General features: G+C 35.4%; 1 protein-coding gene and 1 long non-coding RNA gene across 4 annotated transcripts; both read left to right on the forward strand.

The window, feature by feature from the left end:
* LOC114318143 (putative 12-oxophytodienoate reductase 11) lies at positions 1–9,499 on the forward strand. Of its 3 annotated transcripts, none has more exons than XM_082874818.1 (6): positions 315–565; positions 1,974–2,217; positions 2,407–6,970; positions 7,208–7,338; positions 8,328–8,489; positions 8,648–9,499. In XM_082874818.1, exons 3-6 carry the CDS (start codon positions 6,789–6,791, stop codon positions 9,241–9,243), a joined length of 1,071 nt encoding a protein of 356 aa, XP_082730944.1. In that variant the 5' UTR covers positions 315–565; positions 1,974–2,217; positions 2,407–6,788; the 3' UTR covers positions 9,244–9,499. The 3 variants fall into 3 exon arrangements, with proteins under 3 accessions (XP_028120803.1, XP_082730944.1, XP_082730945.1); XM_082874819.1 differs by having other exon boundaries at positions 320–565; positions 2,045–2,217; XM_028265002.2 differs by lacking the exon at positions 1,974–2,217 and having other exon boundaries at positions 1–565; positions 6,830–6,970.
* A 1,810-nt stretch (positions 9,500–11,309) lies between these two features.
* LOC114318145 (uncharacterized) lies at positions 11,310–15,416 on the forward strand. Its single transcript, XR_014333122.1, has 2 exons — positions 11,310–14,441; positions 14,569–15,416. It is a non-coding gene; the product is annotated as an uncharacterized LOC114318145 (long non-coding RNA).
* The last annotated feature ends 4,309 nt before the right edge of the window (positions 15,417–19,725 follow it).

Consider the following 19,725-nt stretch of genomic DNA (forward strand, 5'->3'; position numbering starts at 1 on the left):
GCATCTTAAAGTGCGACTATATACGGCTCGGCCACCAAAGCCTCCACAAAAAAAACTTTGATTTAATATAAACAATTTGATACTTCAAATTTTTATAATTTTTTTTTTTAAAATTTACTAAATTTTCCTCTCATCAAATTTTATGAAAAAAAATTAATTTCAATACTTCATCTTTTTTATTTGATGAAATATTTAATGAATGAATTGAAAATAATTTATTATTATTTTTTTTATCAAATTTAAATTTCATAAGAAAAAAAATTAAGAATAAGATCCTCTTAAGATATATACCCCCACCCAGCTTCCCCTAATCCAATGTGGAGCCTCCTGTCCTGTAATCTTCTTTCTTGTATTGTTAACAAATCCCAGTTTCATTCTCTTTGGTTTTTGGGATATCATTCATTCATTCACTCATCGACAAACTTCCATTTTTCAAGCTTTTTCAGTGAATAAAAATGGAATTGGAACGAGTAGGGCAAGGACAAGAAGAGAAAGAGCAAGAGCATCCACTCCATAACCCTCTTCTCTCCCCATACAAGATGGGAAACTTCCTACTTTCTCATAGGTATCTACCTTTCTTTCTTACATAACAGTATAAATTTTTCTTGATTTTGATCCCACTTGATTTTTGCGTTGTTCATATTGCAATAAACAGTTCCATTTATAAAAAGTAGTTTTTTTTTATTTGTTTTCTCTTTCTGTTGCTGTATGGATTTGTTAACTGGTGTTTGAGGAAAATCCCATATGGGAAATTCATTCATTCTTTCATTTTTAATAGTCAGTACTTCACTCTCTCAATCAGTTGACTTCTTTGTGTTCAGGGTTGTAATTCTTCTTCTAATTAGGGACTGTATTTTTATATTTACTGGATGTTAGTTTGAAGAAATCTTCTTCTTTGTGGGTTTTAGTCAATTTTTATTTTTTTATTTATTGTTTTACTTCTATTTGACATGAATGTGCTGACATATTATATTTTTAGATTTAAATGTATACTTGCTGGTATTTTATATTTAGGGCATCTCTGACTCAAACGTATATGAAACTTAAAATTTGGCAAAAATCACTCAAACAATCTCCACTCCTTGACCCAAACTTATACCAAATTGAGTTTTACTCAAATTTTGACAAATCAAGTTTACTCAAAATTTTGAAGGCTGTTTTGTGACTCCAAAATTTACCACTTTGCTTTAGTGTAGTTTACTTAGATTTATGCTTAAATCTGAGTTTGTCCATTCATATCAAATTAACCTTTTATTCAAATTTTTACTCAAATTCGAGTAAAATTTTGAGTAAGGGCTGGAGATGGCCTACATATATTCAAAGGTGGGTTTAAGTACAGGGACACATAACCAACCACAGACAATATGAGTAGGATTATTTTATGTGGTTGATTTTATGATCGTGTGATCAGAGTTTTAGAAATGAGATATGGTTGTCTTGTAAACCACTTTCACCTCTTAGGCTAATTATATCTGGTAGTGTTTTCCCCTTCAATATCATCTCATGTGTATCTCTCCAAAGTTCGTAATGAATATCATATGCAGTGTTCCATATTATTCGCTCATATGATTTGTGGATGCTGAAGATTTTAGAGAAGAGAAAAAGTTAGGGAATGAGTGAAACCTCATCCCCTTTTATATTCAGAATAAATCATAATTACAGAAGTGCCATAAGGCATGAATTATGGGCCAGCTCATTGCAGCCCATTACATTAAATCAGAATAAAATATGTGAATATAATTTCCTATTCTAACAATATAATTTCCTATTCTGACATTTCCACTCAAGTTGGTGCGAAGATAATTCTCATGCCCAGCTTGTTGAGAATGTTATGAAATGGTTTGCTCCCTATTCCTTTGGTGAGAACATTTGCTAATTGGTCCCTAGTCCTCACAAATGGAGTACTCGCAAATGGTTTGTCTCCATGGATGTCACCTTTTTTGAGTCTCAGTCTTACTTTCTCATCTCTCCAGTGTCACAGTCATCCCTTCAGGGGGAACCTTGGTGTAAAGAGATTGTTTCACTATAGCCAATGGTTGAACAGATTGCGGATGATGAACCAGCAGTTGTTGTGGAAAAGGAAGCAGGCAAAGTTTATGTCAGAGACAAAGAATAGACACAAAGTCACCTGGATGCAAAAGACTACTTTCCTTCCTCTGCTGCCAACTTCTTCTCCGGATGAGTGTCCAGAGTCATCCTCCTCTCATGAAAACCCAAGTAATCCTGATCCTAATACTCCTATTCCTGAGTTTTCAGATTTTGATATTCCCATTGCTAATAGGAGGGGGGGTTAGGTGATGTACTTAACATCCTATTACTAATCATGTCTCTTATTCTAATCTGTCTTCCTCATATATAGCCTTTCTGTCTAAGATTTCTTATGTGAGTCTACCTATCAATTTTCAGGATGCTTTCTGTATTCCTAAATGGAAACATGCCATGTTGGAGGAGATAAAAGCTCTCAGCAAGAATGACACTTGGGAGTTAGTGGAGTTACCTAGAGGCAAAAATCCAATTGGGTGTAAATGGGTGTACACTGTAAAACACAAAGTCGATGGTTTCATAAAACGGTACAAAGCAAGACTGATTGCTGAGGGCTTCACTCAGACTTATAGGGTAGATTACCAGTGGACATTTGCCCTAATGGCTAAGATGAACTCTGTGAGAATACTACTCTCTCTTGCAGCAAATTTGAATTGGCCACTTCATCAGTTTGATGTAAAGAATGCATTCCTTCATGGAGACCTAGTAGAAGAGGTCTATATGGATATTCCCCATGGTTTTGTAGATGCTAAGTCTAAAGCTAAAGTATGTAGGCTCCAGAAGTCACTTTATGGGCTAAAGCAATCTCTTAGAGCTTGGTTTGAAAGGTTTGCTCAAGCTATGCTAAGATATGGGTTCAAGCAAAGTCAAGCTGACACACCTTATTTGTGAAACACTCCTCACATGGTAAGACAACAGCTCTTCTTATTGTTTATGTTGATGATATTGTTTTGACAGGGGGATGACGTTGAGAAGATCCCTCTGTTGAAGGAATACTTAGCCAAGGAGTTTGAAATCAAAGACTTGGGTGTTTTGAAGTATTTTTTGGGCATTGAAGTAGTTAGGTCCAAGGATGATATCTTCATATGTCAGAAAAAGTATTTGGAGATAGACCATGTGATACACCTTAGAACCGGGCCAAAAGCTAAGTGAGGATCAAGAGAGAGAGCCAGTGGACAGGGGGAGATGTCAGAGACTAGTGGGTAAGCTCATATACTTATCCTACTCACGTCCAGACATTGCCATTGCAGTGAGCATGGTTAGCCAGTTTATGCATGCTCCTAGAACTTCCCACTTAGAGGCCGTTATGAGAATCCCAAGGTACCTGAAGTCTTTTCCTAGAAAGGGTCTCTATTTCTCAAAACATGAACATCTCGGTGTGGAGGCATTTACTGATGCGGATTGGGCTAGATCAGTCACTGACAGACGGTCAACTTTTGGATATTGCACATTTGTTGGAGGCAACCTAGTCACATGGCGAAATAAGAAACAGAATGTGGTTACTAGATCTAGTGCTGAGGCCGAATTTAGGGCTATGGCTTAGGGTGTATGTGAGTTGCTATGGATTCGACTATTGTTAGGGGACTTGATGGTTGGGGATCCATCAGACCGATTCCATGAGGAGGTACTGTGACAATAAGGTGGCGATCAGCATAGCTCATAATCCAGTTCAACATGACAAATCAAGCATGTAGAGATTGATAGGCACTTCATCAAGAAAAACATTTGGTTGTGGCATCATCACTTAGGACATCCCTCTTTTTTATTACTTAAGCATTTATTTCCTTCTGTTTTTTAGAAAAATAATGTGTCTGATTTTCAATGTGAGTCGTGTTAACTTGGAAAATAACACTGAGCCTCTTTTGCTCCGTCTATTAATAAAAGTTCAGTTTCATTTTCTTTGATTTATTCTGATGTATGGGGTCCATCCCCTTTTATGTCTTTAAAAGGTCGAAAATGGTTTGTTACTTTCATCGATAACTGTTCCAGGGCTACTTGGGTATATCTGATAAAAGATAAGAGTGAGATGTTTTCTGTGTTTCAAAACTTCCATAAAATGGTTTGTACTCAGTTTGGGGCGGTTGTCCAGATTCTACATTCTGATAATGGAGGGAATATATTGACTCTGGTCTTGCCCATTATTTCGCCACTCATGGCATTATTTACCAAACTTCATGCACTAATTCCCTTCAACAAAATGGTGTTGCAAAACAAAAAAATCGCCATCTCTTTGATATGGCCCGTTATCTATCCTTTGAGATGCAGGTTCCTCGATCCTATTAGGGGGAAGCTGTTCTCACTACCGCTTATTTGATCAACCGTCTTCCTACCTAAGTCCTTCACAAACAGACACCTCTTCAAGTTTTGTTAAGGTCTACCTCTCCCAGGTTCTCTATTTCTTCTAAAGCCTTTGGTTGTGTTTGCTTTGTCTATAATTATTCACCCACTCGTGGTAAATTAGATCCTAGGTCTCTTGAGTGTATTTTTCTGAGTTATTTTGCAACCCAAAAGGGTTATAAGTGTTATCATTCTCCTACGCGCAAATGATTTGTCTCCATGAATGTCACTTTCTTTGAATCTTAGTCTTATTTTCTCACCTCTCCAGTGTCACAGTCATCCCTTAAGGGAAAACCTTGGTGTGAAGAGATTGTTCCACTATTGCCAGTGGTTGAACAAATTGCGGATGATGAACTAGCAGAATCAGTGGGACAGACAGGCTTTAATCCTAAAGGTGATCAAGTCGCTTCCACCCGTTGCTAAGGAAGGTAAAATACTGAAGGATAATCATCTCACCTTGTACTGACCTTTCAATGGAGCAACGTAGCTCGAAAGCCTGTGAGAAGTTCCCCTTCCTGGAATAAGTAGTAGCTACAGCCTTCCAAATATCCTAAGCAGTGTCCATAGACAAGTAGCCCTCTCCAATCTCAGGTACCATAGAATGTATCAACCAACCCATGATTATGGAGTTGGTGATCTCCCACTGGTCGTAACTAGGATTCGTGGTACTGGGTACCTGTATTCTTCCATCAACATATCCCATTTTCCTTCTGCTCTTGAAAAAAATAGTCTGACTTTGCAATCAGGCTAGATAATTTTGACCATTGAATAAAGAGGCAGTGATCTTAAGGCCAAGGTTAGGAGGTATAATGAAAATCTCGCTCTTAGGTGGCTAAGAAGTAGTGAACTCACTAAGAGAATCTGTTGTGCATACTCTACTATTTAACTCTCAAATACAATGCCAATCACAAATCCGGAAGATAATAGTGGAAGGAAAGACGCAACTGCCACGATGAAAACATAAAGAATTAAGAACTCGTTTTTGTTTTTTTTTTTCTTCAATGCATTTTTTTATCTTCTTTTTTTTTTTTTTTGTGGTTTTTGTATTTTAAGTTGAAAACATTACAAGAGAGAGACAGAGATCAAGTCAACAGAGGCCTAGAGGGCCAGAGAGACTGTCGTCACAGGTGGAGAGCTTTGGAGGCTTGCCTACAAGAGCCCTGGATGCAAGAGAGCAAGTCGACATAGGCCTAGAGGGCTAGAGGGGCTCCCAACAAACCCCTAGAAGGCCAGAGTGGCTGCCGACTCACCCTAATAGGGTGACGGGTAGCCCAGGAGAACTGTCGAGGCCTGGGCAAGGGATTTCGGGAGGCCTAGTCTGGGATGGATTGACTGTCGGTGTGAGAGGGTGAAGAAGAGAGGCTATCGGAGAAGAGAAGAGAGGCTTTAGTGTGTCGGAAGAACATGCTTGGGTATGGCTGCTGTGTATGGCTGGAATAGGGTAGCTAGGGTCTGAGTGGTTCTAATACCATGAAGATTTTAGAGAAAAGAAAGAGTTAGAGAACGAATGAAACCTCAACCCTTTTTATATTCAGAATAAAGCATAATTACAGGAGTGCCATAAGGCATGAATTATGAGCCAACTCATTACAACCCATTACATCAAATCAGAATAAAATATGTGAATATAATTTCTTATTCCAACAATATAATTTCCTATTCTAACAGATGCAGCCTAAACTTAATAGATTGCTCTGGAACTGGCATTTTCAAATGATTATTTAACAAGATGATTATTCTCTATGTATTGGCCCAAATGTATTTTCTCTCCTCAACTTTTATTGGCAGTTGTTTAAATTTGTGTCTTGCAGAAAGTCTTTGCTCATCATCATTAAATGCGTCAATTGGAAAAGAATTCAAAAAAAATTTCTGTTTTTGTTTTTATTTTTAAAACAAGAATACAGGAAAAAAGTGAGGTTTTCTATGAGATTTTAAGGGGCTTGAGAAGAATCATCTGATATCTATGTAAACAAATATCCCTTAGTTGCATACCCTCACAGATAAATGGGAAGGTCACATCTCCTTTTTAGGCACTCTCTGCAAATTTAAAGAGTAACTTTCTTTTTCCTCTTCATTTTTTGACTTTGTTTTTATTTATTTGGTTGTCGTCATTTTCTTTTGAAATTTTCAGTTTATTATCCCATATAGACTTATGAAAGGTATGTCTTTGTAGCTTATAACTGACACAACACACAATCCCGCTACAGTTCGTATGTTGATCTGGACGTGTCAGTTCTTTTTAATCGTGATTGAATTTTAATCATCGAATGAAGTTCTTAACGTTGTTTTTGAACTTTTGTCATGTTTTAGTGGTAGTTCTTTTGTTTGCCTTGTGTTTTTTAATTTTGAAGAAGCTATTATAATTTAATTAGTGCAAGGTTCATCTTTACGATGAGCACATTGTCTAAATGCTTAATGTAGTTTTCTTATCCCGCTCCAAAATTTTCAGAGTTGTCTTGGCGCCATTGACTAGGCAGAGATCTTTCAACAACATTCCTCAACCACATGCTATCTTATATTACTCACAGAGGACCAGCAAAGGAGGTCTTCTCATTTCCGAAGCCGCTGGGGTTTCCGATACTGCACAAGGGTACTTTTTAACATTAGTAGTTCGCCAATTTCAATCTTTTCTATTGAGTTAAAGGAAAATATGTAGGTGTCCATGTGCAAGAGTGTGTCTATCTGTGTGAATAAGCGTGAGTGTCTTCATTTTTTATTGTTCTATTACTATTTCTTCTTTCTTTCCAAATGAAGATATCCATTTACACCTGGTATATGGACATTTTTTATTGTTCTATTACTAATTCTTCTTTCCTTCCAAATGAAGATATCCATTTACACCTGGTATATGGACAAAGGAGCAAGTTGAAGCCTGGAAACCAATTGTAGATGCTGTTCATGCAAAGGGTGGTATATTCTTTTGTCAGATTTGGCATGTGGGAAGAGTTTCAAATCAAGGTATATTGTTGACTTTTGCCCCCGTTCGAATATCTCTTTCATCATTGGACAATATTTCACTGATAATAACAATGAAAAATCATTGAGTGAAATGTTTCCAGCTTCTTGTTTAGCTTCTTTGTTTGCAAAACATAACTAACATTTGTGGTAGAATTTGTGGCAACGTTTTGACTTCTAGTTTTCTGTTTACAATTGTCAGCTATGCATGGACTATGTTGCACAGACTCGATATGTATGTTGATTATGGTTGTGTTTTGAGGTTTTGGTCTCATTGTTTACCATATCCTAGAAAATAAGGATTTTAAGTAGTTTTCCACTGGAAGAAGCTAACTAGATGTACATTCTCTGTAACAAAACACAGAACATTGTTGAGACATGGGTAGCCACAAGATTTTGGATGTTGTGTTAGTGGCTAACAAATGAGTGGATTCGTGGTTGAGAAGTGGATCCCTGGGTTTGATTTGCAAGATTGACATTGAGAAGGCCTATAACCATGTTGATTCTGTTCCTTGGTTATGTGGTAATTATGATGGGTTTGGGCCAAAAGTGGAGAGACTGGATTCAGTTATGTATTTCTACAGTTTTATTTTTGGTTTTTGGTTTTGGTTAATGGTTTCCCAGATGGTTTCTTTTATGCTGCTAGGATTGCGGCTGAAAGAGGAATATATATCTTTTGGGATATCTCGTTTTGTCGGGATTGGGAAGTGGTTGTTTTCTTGAAGAGGAGCTAAGACAATATTTTGACAGAGTTGAGATTCCTATTTTTGTTCTGAGTAGTACAATTTTGGACATTTTGTACTGCTGGTTTTTGGGTGGGATTGATCCATCCTCGGACCAATTTTTGGATGAAAATATGTATAGCAGTTTTGCTTTACACTTTGTTTACGGGTAGCTGCCTCTTTTTTAATATAATTTGTAATTTTTTACTGATAAAAACAAAATAAAAACAATTTTGGTTCTCTCTTAACTTGAGCAATTACTATGTACAGGTTTTCAGCCAAAAGGGCAAGCTCCAATCTCCTCTACAGACAAGTCGTTGACTAATGGTGTTGATGTTGCACAATTTTCACCTCCACGGAAACTAAGGACTGATGAAATTCCTCAAATTGTTAATGATTTCAGACTCGCTGCAAGGAATGCAATGGGAGCTGGTAAGTTTGTGGCTATATTTTCATTAATATTAAGCATTGTCAGATTTATAAGATCATAAAAAGAGACATTTTCTTTGAAAAATGCTGTAAGAACTTGAGAAACCAGATTTTTCTCATACCAAATGAAGCTCAGGTTGCTTTTATTGTTTCTTTTGCAGGTTTTGATGGGATTGAAATCCACGGAGCTAACGGTTACCTAGTAGAACAGTTTCTGAAAGACCAAATCAATGACCGAACCGACAAGTACGGAGGCTCTTTGGAGAACCGTTGCCGATTCGCACTCGAAATCGTTGAAGCCATTGTCAATGAGATAGGAGCTGGTAGAGTTGGAATTAGGCTCTCTCCATTTGCAAATTACATGGAATCCGGGGACTCAAATCCAAAAGCTCTAGGTCTTTACATGGCGGAATCATTAAATAAATATGGGATTCTATATTGCCACATGCTTGAGCCTAGAGTGAAAACTGTTGGAGAAAAATTTGAATGCCCCGACATGCTTTTGCCAATGAGGAAGGCTTTCAAGGGTACTTTCATTGACTCGGGAGGTTATGACAGAGAAGATGGTATGAGAGCCGTGGCAGAGAACCATGCAGATCTTGTGGCATATGGTCGGTTGTTTCTGGCAAATCCGGATTTGCCAAGGAGGTTTGAGCTCAATGCTCCTCTTAACAAGTACAGTAGCGAGACCTTCTGTATTCCTGATCCTGTTGTTGGTTATGTTGATTATCCATTTCTTGAAGAAACCAATGCTTAAAAATTCTTCTTCTGGGGTTGGATTACTGTCATTGTTGTCAAGATTTTAGGATTCACTTTTTAGAATAAATTATTTTCCCTTTTTTTGTTTTAACACTGTTGTATCAGTGTAATAGAATAATACACTTACATGTTTCTGCTCACTTTGATTGTTTAAGTGGTTGCAATGTAGCTATTATTTGACACAAGTGAATTGGAAGCCAGAAAGTCTTGTATGTTCAAGTGAATGTACCTCTTCAACTTTTTGTCCCCCTCTATTTTGCTTCTCTCCCATGCTGTCTCTGAAATTATCTTCATTTTTTATTGATATATAATTTTAAATATATTTATAAATTAATTATAACATCCGAGTTTAATTGTAATTGACTCACCCTTAATTTAATATATGTGCTCAATGATCCAATTTTCAAAACATCCCTTTGGATGGCAAACGGCATAATGAGGTTGGTTGGCTATTCATTTCCTCACCCCTCCTCTCGGATCAGTCCATACATCATCAGTTATTCTTCCTACGATAATAATGAAAGCCTACCCACCCAAGGGCAAGAAAGAATTAAATACAAGTGAACAAACAAAAAAAATTTAGCTCTCCCTTTCCGAAAAAATGCGACCCGGTGCACCTGGCTTTTACTAAAAAGATTTAATATAATAAGATATAGTACATACTTTGAAAAAAAAAAAATATATAAATTACAGTAATAGTCCCTATAGTTTGAGAGTTGTGTCACTTTAGTCCATGACTTTTCAATTGTGTCACATTTGATCCTGAATTTTGAATCTTGTTCTAAATAAATATACCATTAGATTTTTCAAGGGTAAAATCATCAATTTGATAAAATATAAACTAATTTGATAAAAATAAATGTCAAAAAAATATTTTTGAATTTTTAAAACTTATTTCTACCAACTAAAGATAAAATTATATAAAATTGATAAATCTTTTAGATATTTATTTATTTTTTTACCAAATTAATTTTTATTATGTGTTTGGATGATGATCATGTAAAATTAATTTTTAAAAATTAATCATGTAATTTTTATTAATTTTAATCAATTTTACATAATTTTATCTTTAGTGGATAGAAATAATTTTAAAAAAATTAAAAATACTTTTTTGACATTTATTTTTGTCAAATTAGTTTATATTTTATTAAATTGACGATTTTGCCCTTGAAATTAAACAATGATATCTTCAATTGTTCTTATTTGGAACAGAATTCAAAATTTAGGATAAAATGTGTCACAATTGAAAAGTTAGGGACTAAAGTGACACAAATTTCAAACTATAGGGACTGTTAGCGTAATTTGCCCTGAAAAAATTGTTTTCATAACTTGAGTCTGCATTATTAAGAATATTAACCAGAAGTCTTATCATTGAGTCAAATTATTCTTTTCTTTTGAAAAAATAAATAAATAAGGTGGTGTTTGAGAAGGAAAGTTGAGTCTAAATTAGCCACGTCCGGACAAAAAAAAGCTTATTTAGCCACATGAAGACAAAAGTGTTTGAACGGGTTGGGTTAAAACCCTTCTTAGGGTAAATTTACCAAAATACCCTGAATGTTTCCTCTCATTCTGAGGCCCAACGCCTCACCACACACACAACTTTCCTAGGGCACACAACAAACGAAAAAGGCAATTAATGTATACCAGCAACGACGACATCTGAGGCAGCTTCGCAGAGGCGATCGGCAGCGGACTACGCATCTGCGGCGTCGAAGAAGACTCACGAACAAGTCGGCAAATTGAACGATTGGGGCGTATGTTGGCGGCGGCGAACAAGAACGAACCCTCTCAAACACCACCGATCTTCAGGTAATTCTTTCAAACCCTTCTAATTTTGTTTCCCTATTCGCGTGTGTGTGGCCGCTGCTTCCGATCTGCTTAGGGTTCATGTGTAGAATCCCTTTCTCTGTTAAAGAATTTTTTTTTCCAAATTTCAAAGGAATGGCCGACTCTGTTTTTGGCTTATCGTGTGGGTTCATTACGGTTAAATACTCTTGACACATTTTGGGTTCATTACCGATCTGCTTGTGTGCCGTGGTGCTTGGGTTCACACATTTTTGACAGATATATATATACATATATATATATATATATATATCTATTCTTATATATAGCCGTTGTTATATATAAATTTGTAAATCTGTTCTTATATATATATATATAGATGAACCCATGGTAAAAATTAAAATACAGATACACCAAAAGAACCTTAACAACCTCTTCTTATACATCTGTTGAGATTCTTAAACAGTTTGTTCTTCTTTTGATTTTTTTTCTTATAATTCTCATTAAAAATGAAAAAAAAAAAAAGCCAAACAAGTTCAAATTGATGTATACAAATGTTGAATGAAATCTGATTTTGTGAATGAATATCTGATTCTGTTAAATATCTATTGATTTGTCATGAAATCTGAGTCTGTGAATGAATAAGGAAATCTGACTCTGTGAATGAATGGGTTCTGTGATTTTTTACTCAATGCTGAAGAGGATGTCTCTATCTGTGAAATACCTATTGATTTATTATCTGTGAAATACTTATTGAGACATTGTCAATGCTGAAGGGAATATCTGCATCTCTCTTCCAATAAATTGTCCTAATATTCAAATATGTCACATTTTTGGGTTGTGGTTATTCAACTTCACTTCTTCAAACACTGTTAACTTGATTAAATTTAGATCTGAATAAAACCCTCTACTGTCTTCATTCAGTGTTGTGATTCTTCATTGAAATCCGAATGGGTTCTATGAATGAATATATGATTCTGTCTTCACTTCTTCAAACACTGTTAATGCTAAATGAAGAGAGAAAAAAAAATTGGTGAATGAAGAAATAAATTAATATGTGAATAATGAATATCTGATTCTGTCTTCATTCTGTCTTCAATGCTAAATGAATATCAGATTCTAAATGAATATCTGATGCTAAATGAATGTCAATGCTCAATGCTGAATGAATATCTGATTATGTCTTCATTATTCATAACTTGATTTTTCATTTTTCGGTTGTGGTTATTCAACTTCATTCATATATGTCAATGCTGAATGAAGAAAGAAATGTCAGATTTTTGTCTACAAATTTATGTTTTATAAAATCCAAAGTTGATTTGTTTTTATGTTATTGAAGGTCACTTTTTCTGGTTATTCATATATCCGCTTTTCTGTTAACTTGATTACTGTACTAGTGTTCTTTATTATATTTCCCTTATATTATTAGAGTCGTCATAATATTACCAAATCTAATTGATTTAATGTTACTGTGTGATACCAAACATTTGGTTGGTGACATTCTGAACTGGGTGTGAAATGGATTGGAGTGTGACTGCTTATAACTCTTTTTCAGTTGATCTAGTCTAAGTATATATAAACTAATTTTATTTATATTTTTTAAAAGAAGTATGTCCAATTTTAGTCATCTGGATACAAATATAATCTTTTAAATTATTGACATAAATAAACTATTCTCAAATTTCAAAAAACACCTGAAAATAATAACAATAATAATAATAACCTAGATAGTAATAATAATAAAATTAATGATTATATATCAAATCTGTGCAAGTGCATATGGGTTAATAAATACTCCTACCACTATACGTAAATTAAAGATGCACAATACTTTTACAAAAATTCAATTTCGTTAATGGAATCAAATTACGACTACGTTAGTCTTTGTACGTTATCATGTTGATTCATGTAAATTTAATTGAATTGTCTATTGATTACGGCTTCATAATTTACAATGTTCTGACTTAATTTGATCATGAATTCTTCTTTTCAGTCATGTAAACACACGGTTAGGTTGCCCTTTTTTATCTGTTAGGTTTGAAAAGGAAATTATATGTCTGCTTTTCTAGTCCCACCTTCACAGTGAAACCATGATAATGTAGGCTGCTTTGCTTAAAAATAAACTGAAGGAAGTTGTCAGTTTCTATACCTATCCTATGAAACTACTGCATAACGTATTCAGTTCATGTTTAACCTGATATATGGATAACATAAACTAATTACTTGTATGATTCATTGTCATTTCCGAATGTTTGTAAAGCATAGCATGGCTTCGTTTACCTTTACTATAACTTCCAGTACATGGCCACGATGAATGTGTGCCTGTGGACATGGCCCCTGTATTGTTAAGATTTCCAGGTCCACCAAAAATCCAGGGCGTCCCTACTTTGCAGGTCCCCGCCTTGTGGTGAGTGACCCATTCTTTACCAGTCATAACTGTATGAACATTAACAACCCATTCACTAATAGTTCCATCATTTGCACTCATCAGCCCTGTGTCAGTTGGATTGGTTGGTGCGAAGAACCAAGGCAAGAGAACCAAGACTGTGCGTCACCCAGAGGCAAAATTGTCATGCAATTGCGGGCTGATGTCATAGACATTCAACAATCCTTGCGTGTCCTTAAGACCATTGTCTATGTGCTATGCATTGTCGTTATCATTTTGTTGTTCCGTATGTAAGCAACGTTAGGATGTTGTCAGTATATACAAACACGTTACGAGGTTGTTAGTATATTGGTAGTATGTTTTAGTATGACTTTAAGCTGCCTTTGCCTTCCTCCACTACGAAACAGTAGACGTATTAATGACTATCATAACTATGTCCACTACTGAGTTCCATGGAACCTGTGTATGTACGTTATTAATGTGCAGTGGTTATATGCTGTCTAATTTACCATCCTATCTCTCTGTTTGTTGTTATTAATGTGCAATGGCTTATGCGTTTGTATATAATAACCGAATTTGTGATGGTAATCTTTTGTAACCGTACATTAGTAATGGCTTCCATACGTACTTCTCCGCGTACCCAATCCAAAAGCAAAGGCATTGTCACAGAGAAGTCAAGCAGTCTTGAAGAGACACATAATCAGTTCAGCCACAAGGCCTTATGGGACAGTCACTCAATCCGAGTTTTCCTGCAGTTGATTGCAAATGAGATTACAAAAAGAAATCGACCATTCCTAGTCCTCAGCCAAGTAGGGTACAAGTCCTTAGCAAGGAAATTTGAGAAAAAAAAAACATGAAGAAAACATGGTCTCAAACAGTTGAAAAATAAATACATGAGTTTGAAAAAAGAGTGGCAAGCGTAGACAAATTTGATGGATTCAAACAAAGGAGTGTCAGGGATAGGGTTTGACTATGACACAGGTATGTTTCAAGCACCTGAGGAGTGGTGGGACAAGATGGAATCGGTAAGTATATGTACAAACAAGTTTCCTATTTGTCTGTTACCAGTACATTTTTAACCTTTTTAGTTTACTTTTAATTAATTATATGAAATGTAATGTCTTTCTCTTTCATACATCTCCATTTCTGCAGATAAACAAGATGTGTGCCAAGTTCAGGAAAAAAACCTTGGAACATCGTGACTTGATGGAGACGGTCTTTATGGGGGCATCAGCTACTGGTAAGCACCATTGGACCCCGGGAGAGAAACTTCCTGAAGCTGCTGATGACTCATCTGATTCTGTACATAGTTTGGGAGCCAGCCATTTGCTGATTCGATACCCGCAGTAGTACATGACGTGGATTCAGATTCTTCACTGGAGCATGTTCCGATTGCAAAGGGGAAAATGAGAAAGACGCCATCAACAAGTGTTTCAAAGTCGAAGAAGGCAACAAGTAGAGCGTCAGTTATTGCGGAAAGCATGAATAATCTAACAGATGTGGTGCGTACGAAGAATCAGCAGGTTACGGTAAGGCACCTCACAGGCAACGAATCGCTGTATGCTATTTCGGAGTGCATGCATCACCTGACGAGTATTCCATCCCTGATTGGTACGGCGCTATTCCATTTCGCCTCGACACTTATGGATAACGCAGATTACCGGGAGGTGATGATGTGCCAGCCTGATGACGAAAGCATCATAGGGTGGCTTACACAAAAGCAGCTCCAGTGTACTGCGTCGGCGCCGTTTGCGAACCTGTTTAGGGCTCGCCGGATGTGATGTACGGGTGTTAGGATTGTTGAAGATGCCTGCCCTTCTCTTGCTTTTGAAAACTTTTACTTATGTTATTGTTGGCACTGTATTAAAATAGGATGGTTGTGTTTGCATGTTTTTATTACTTTCTTGTTGTTTTTTTTTCTTGCTAGCTATGGTGAACAAAACTTTTTGTTAAGTTTGTCGTAGAAAAAATGGAAGCATGGTTATGCATTTTTTGGGAAAGGAATGGGATGCTTCTGTTTTAATTAAATGTATGGCAATGAAATGCGCAATGACAGCTTTCTTGCTAGCTTTTGTATGTCTTTATTTTGCGAGGGAAACAGTTATGTTAGTTTGACGTCATTTTTGTGGTTGTTACCACCATGGTCCCCCTGTAAAATATAACGACCAGGTTCACAATTTGTTCAATTCATATCATGATGCGTTAGTAATGACATTGGTGACGGCATTACATACATTAAAAAACCATGTGGCATTCATACATGCAAACTGTTATTACATTTGAGTCAATGAATTATGTGCAAACTGATTAAAATAGTGCCACTCTTGTAAGTTTCGCATCAACGAAGACGTGATGAATCCTTGGGATGGCAGCAACAATGACGAATTAAGGGAAATGCTTAATCAAATGGCAGTACAGCTGCAACAAGAAAACAATCGGACATTTCTACAAGCATGCCAGTATGCTACAGAGTGGTACGAAAAACACATGGTTAAAATGCCATGCCGCACTTCGATATTGACCGGGCAGGCATGGATATGCGAACTATATGCGGGCCATATGGGTCGATTTGAGGAAAATGTTTACATGCCGAAAGAAGTGTTTGCCGCTTTGTGTGAGACATTAGTAAATGATTTTGGATTACAAGTACTGCACCAGCCACATAGCTTAGCTGTTGAAGAAAGCGTTGCAATGTTTATCCACATGTTGCAAGGGATGCAAAATCGGCAAATCCAAGAACGTTTCCAACATTCGGGGGAGACTGTGTCTCGGCACGTGCATAACGTATTAACTTCCATGAAAGAATTCACTGTTGTTCATTGCCGGCCCACATACAGTCAGCATCGTATACATCCATACGTGCGGTCTAGATGAAAATACCTACCATTCAAGGTATTACTGAAAAACATTATTGACATAAAAGTGCGAAGTGTATTTATTTTGTTTTTATTATTAACTGGACGTGACGTATGAAAATAACCATTACTTGTTATCCATCATAAGTAACATTACAATTGGGTTGTTTGCAGGACTGTATTAGAGCAATAGACGGAACACATATAAGGGCATGGGTTACGGGGCCAGATGCGGCAACATATTTCTGTAGGAAATACTATCACACGCAAAATATCATGGCCACGTGCGATTTTGACATGTGTTTCATCTTCATTTCGTGCGGATGGGAAAGAAGTATGCATGATAGTCGCATCTTCAACGAGATACTAACAAATAACAATGTCCCATTTCCACATCTTGACGAAGGTAACACAGTGCCATGAATTCTGCATTGATGGGGCTATAATTTTTTGTCAGACAGCGTTACTTGAAAATGAAGCACAATGTTTGTTTTTGGTGTCATACATTTTTGTCTTTTCTGCAAGCAAATATTATCTTGTCGATTCTGGCTATCCAAACTGGATAGGTTGCTTAGCACCATTTAGAGGCAGCCGTTACCGCCAACAAGAATTCTGACGTATTCCACAGATCACGACGGCAAACACGCCAAGGGAATTATTTAACAAAGTTCACTCGTCGTTATGCAGTGTGGTGGAACGCACTTTCGGTGCCTGAAAAAATCGATGGAGGTTTGTTCGAGACATGCCTCGGTATGACTTTGCAAATGTGCAAGTTCAATTAGTAGGTGCATCAATGGCATTACATAATTATATACGGTGAAACACAGGTAATCCGACAACTGTTCACCCAATCTGTGAGGAGGAAGAGGCTATGACAATAGTAAATGCCATACCAGAAGTTGAACATGACGAGGATGGTTTAATGGTTGGGGATGAGGACCTGCATATGGCATTGGTGCGCCTTCGCATATGTGACAAATTATGTTACATGCGTAATAACGGAACGTTAGGAAATATATAATAGGCAACCTAATTTTCATAGGGTTGTAACATTGGTAACACATGTGGAAGAGACTGTATTCAAATATATTATCATGTACAAGGAGAATGTGTTTACACGGGAATATACCCCATTTCTGTTGGTGATGTGCCTAACTTTGAAAAACCAAAAACTACAGAAAAAAGCCTTTTCGAAAAAGAAAACAAGGTGAAACAAATAAGAACAAAAAAAAAAAAACTAATACAGAAATTATCATGTGCGACGTCAATTAAAAACATAAAAACACCAGTTCAAAACAACAAAAAACCAAAACAGACCTCATTTTTTGTCATGTGCCACGACAATATATGATTTTTCACATCATTTTAAATAAATGACATAAAAAAATGTTTTCCCAAAAAAACCAAACAAATTAAAAACAAAGTCAAAAATAAAAAAATATCAAAGTAAAAAACATGAATTACCAGTTGGCACATATTTTAAAATAAGGAAAACACATGAAAAATCATTTCTGAAAACTAAAAACAAATTAATGTATACAAATTAAAAAAAATTACAAAAACGTAAATTCAAAGTAAAAAGAACGACAAAAATACACCTCATCCAAAAAAAAAAATGAAATTACTATTTGCCACGTAATTTACAAATAAATAAAACACATGAAAATCTATTTTTGAAATATAAAAAACAAATTAATGTGCACAAATAAAAAAATGACAAAAACATAAATTAAAAAAAAATAACGAGAAAAATAAGCCTCATTCAAAAATATTTAAAAAAAAATATAAAAACATATATTACCATTCACGACGTAATTTAGAAATAAATAAAACACATGAAAACTCATTTTTGAAAAATAAAAAAAAGTTATTGTATACCAATAAAAAAATTTTTAAAAAAAAAGTAAATTAAAGAACAAGAACTAATTAATGTGTAAAAAAAAATGACAAAAAAAAATTAAAAAAAATTTAAAAAAAAAAAAGCAAAACAGTTTCGGTCCAATTATGCGTCTGACGTGGAGGACCAGAAGAAATGAGTTCACATGTAAAACACATGTGAAGGGCAGTTTGGTAATTTACCATGAAGACACCTCATCAAAAAGTCAGAAAAATCAAAAAGTCCTTCCCAAATCAGGCTTTTTAGCCCCAGGCTAAAATAGTCAAAAAAGTCAAAAAGTCAATCCACTTCCCAAACGGAGGCTAAATAAACCAAGCAAGTAACCAATAGCTTTTGGTACGTTTGGACGTGAGTTAGTCTTTAATTTTTTAATTTTTTGACTATTTTAATTTAGTATTTCGTTTGGGATGAGGTTTTTAGTTTTTTTTTTAACTCTTGTGAAAGAAAAAATAAAATGATTATAATTTGAATATGACATTTTATTTTATTAATTTTTTAACAATTTTTGTTCTTTTATGATTATTTTAAGGGGATTTTTTTTAAGATCCCTGGTATTAAGATTTTATAGCATTTATACTCAATATTTTCATAATGTCTAAAGTTCCTCAATATCGATTCAGAGAAAATTCGACCCAGAGAATTTCTCTAGACCTCCCAGATGCACTTCCCAAAGATTTTCTCTGAACCTCCCATAAATTCTCTCCAGAGAAATTCTTTCTGTGTTTTGACCAATTTTCTCTAGTTTGCTCATAATTTTCTTTGTGTTTTTGATCAAACCAGATTGTAAGCCATTTAGACAACAAGAAGCCAGAGAAAATTGAACAACCACCATTTTGACTAATTTTCTCTGAGTATCAAAGAAATCTAGAGAAAATTGTGTAGAGAAAATTTGTGTGGCTCTATCCAGAGAAAATTGTGTTAGAGAAAATTTGTGTGACTTTGCGTGGCTCTATCTAGAGAAAATTGTGTTAGAAAAAATTTGTGTAGCTTTGTGCGGCTCTACCCAAAGAAAATTTGTGTGGCTAGTTTCCAAATTTCTCTAGTTTTTTGTTGTTTAATTTTCTCTGGAGTGTAAGATATTCATACAACAGCAAACCAGAGAAAATTGAACAACAACAAATAAGAGAAAATTGAACAAGCACTAATTTGACCAATTTTCTTTGGCCTGTAAGACATTTATACAACAGGAAACCAGGAAAATTAAACAACAACAAACCAGAGAAAATTGAACAAACACCATTTTGGCCAATTTTCTCTAGACTGTGAGACATTCATATAATAGCAAACTAGAAAAAATTGAACAATCACCATTTTGACCAATTTTATCTAGACTGTAAGACATTCATACAATAGCAAACTAGAGAATTGAACAACAACAAATAAGAGAAAATTAAACAACTACCATTTTGACCAATTTTCTCTGGATTGTAAGATATTCATACAACAACAAATCAGAAAAAATTGGACAACAACAAACCAGAGAAAATTGAACAATTACCATTTAGCCAACAACAGAATAAATAAATAACCAACAACAGGCAAGAAAATTGTCAATTG

Source organism: Camellia sinensis, chromosome 6, assembly GCF_055761805.1.
Source record: "Camellia sinensis isolate YWXY chromosome 6, ASM5576180v1, whole genome shotgun sequence".
In the NCBI taxonomy this organism is placed as follows: domain Eukaryota; kingdom Viridiplantae; phylum Streptophyta; class Magnoliopsida; order Ericales; family Theaceae; genus Camellia; species Camellia sinensis.

Excerpts from the sequence above, each read along its gene's own strand:
- LOC114318143 (XM_028265002.2), top strand. The coding sequence starts at position 456 with ATGGAATTGGAACGAGTAGGGCAAGGACAAGAAGAGAAAGAGCAAGAG. Across the intron at positions 566-6,829 it reads AACTTCCTACTTTCTCATAG|AGTTGTCTTGGCGCCATTGA; the intron begins GTATCTACCTTT and ends CAAAATTTTCAG. Across the intron at positions 8,490-8,647 it reads AAGGAATGCAATGGGAGCTG|GTTTTGATGGGATTGAAATC; the intron begins GTAAGTTTGTGG and ends TTTCTTTTGCAG.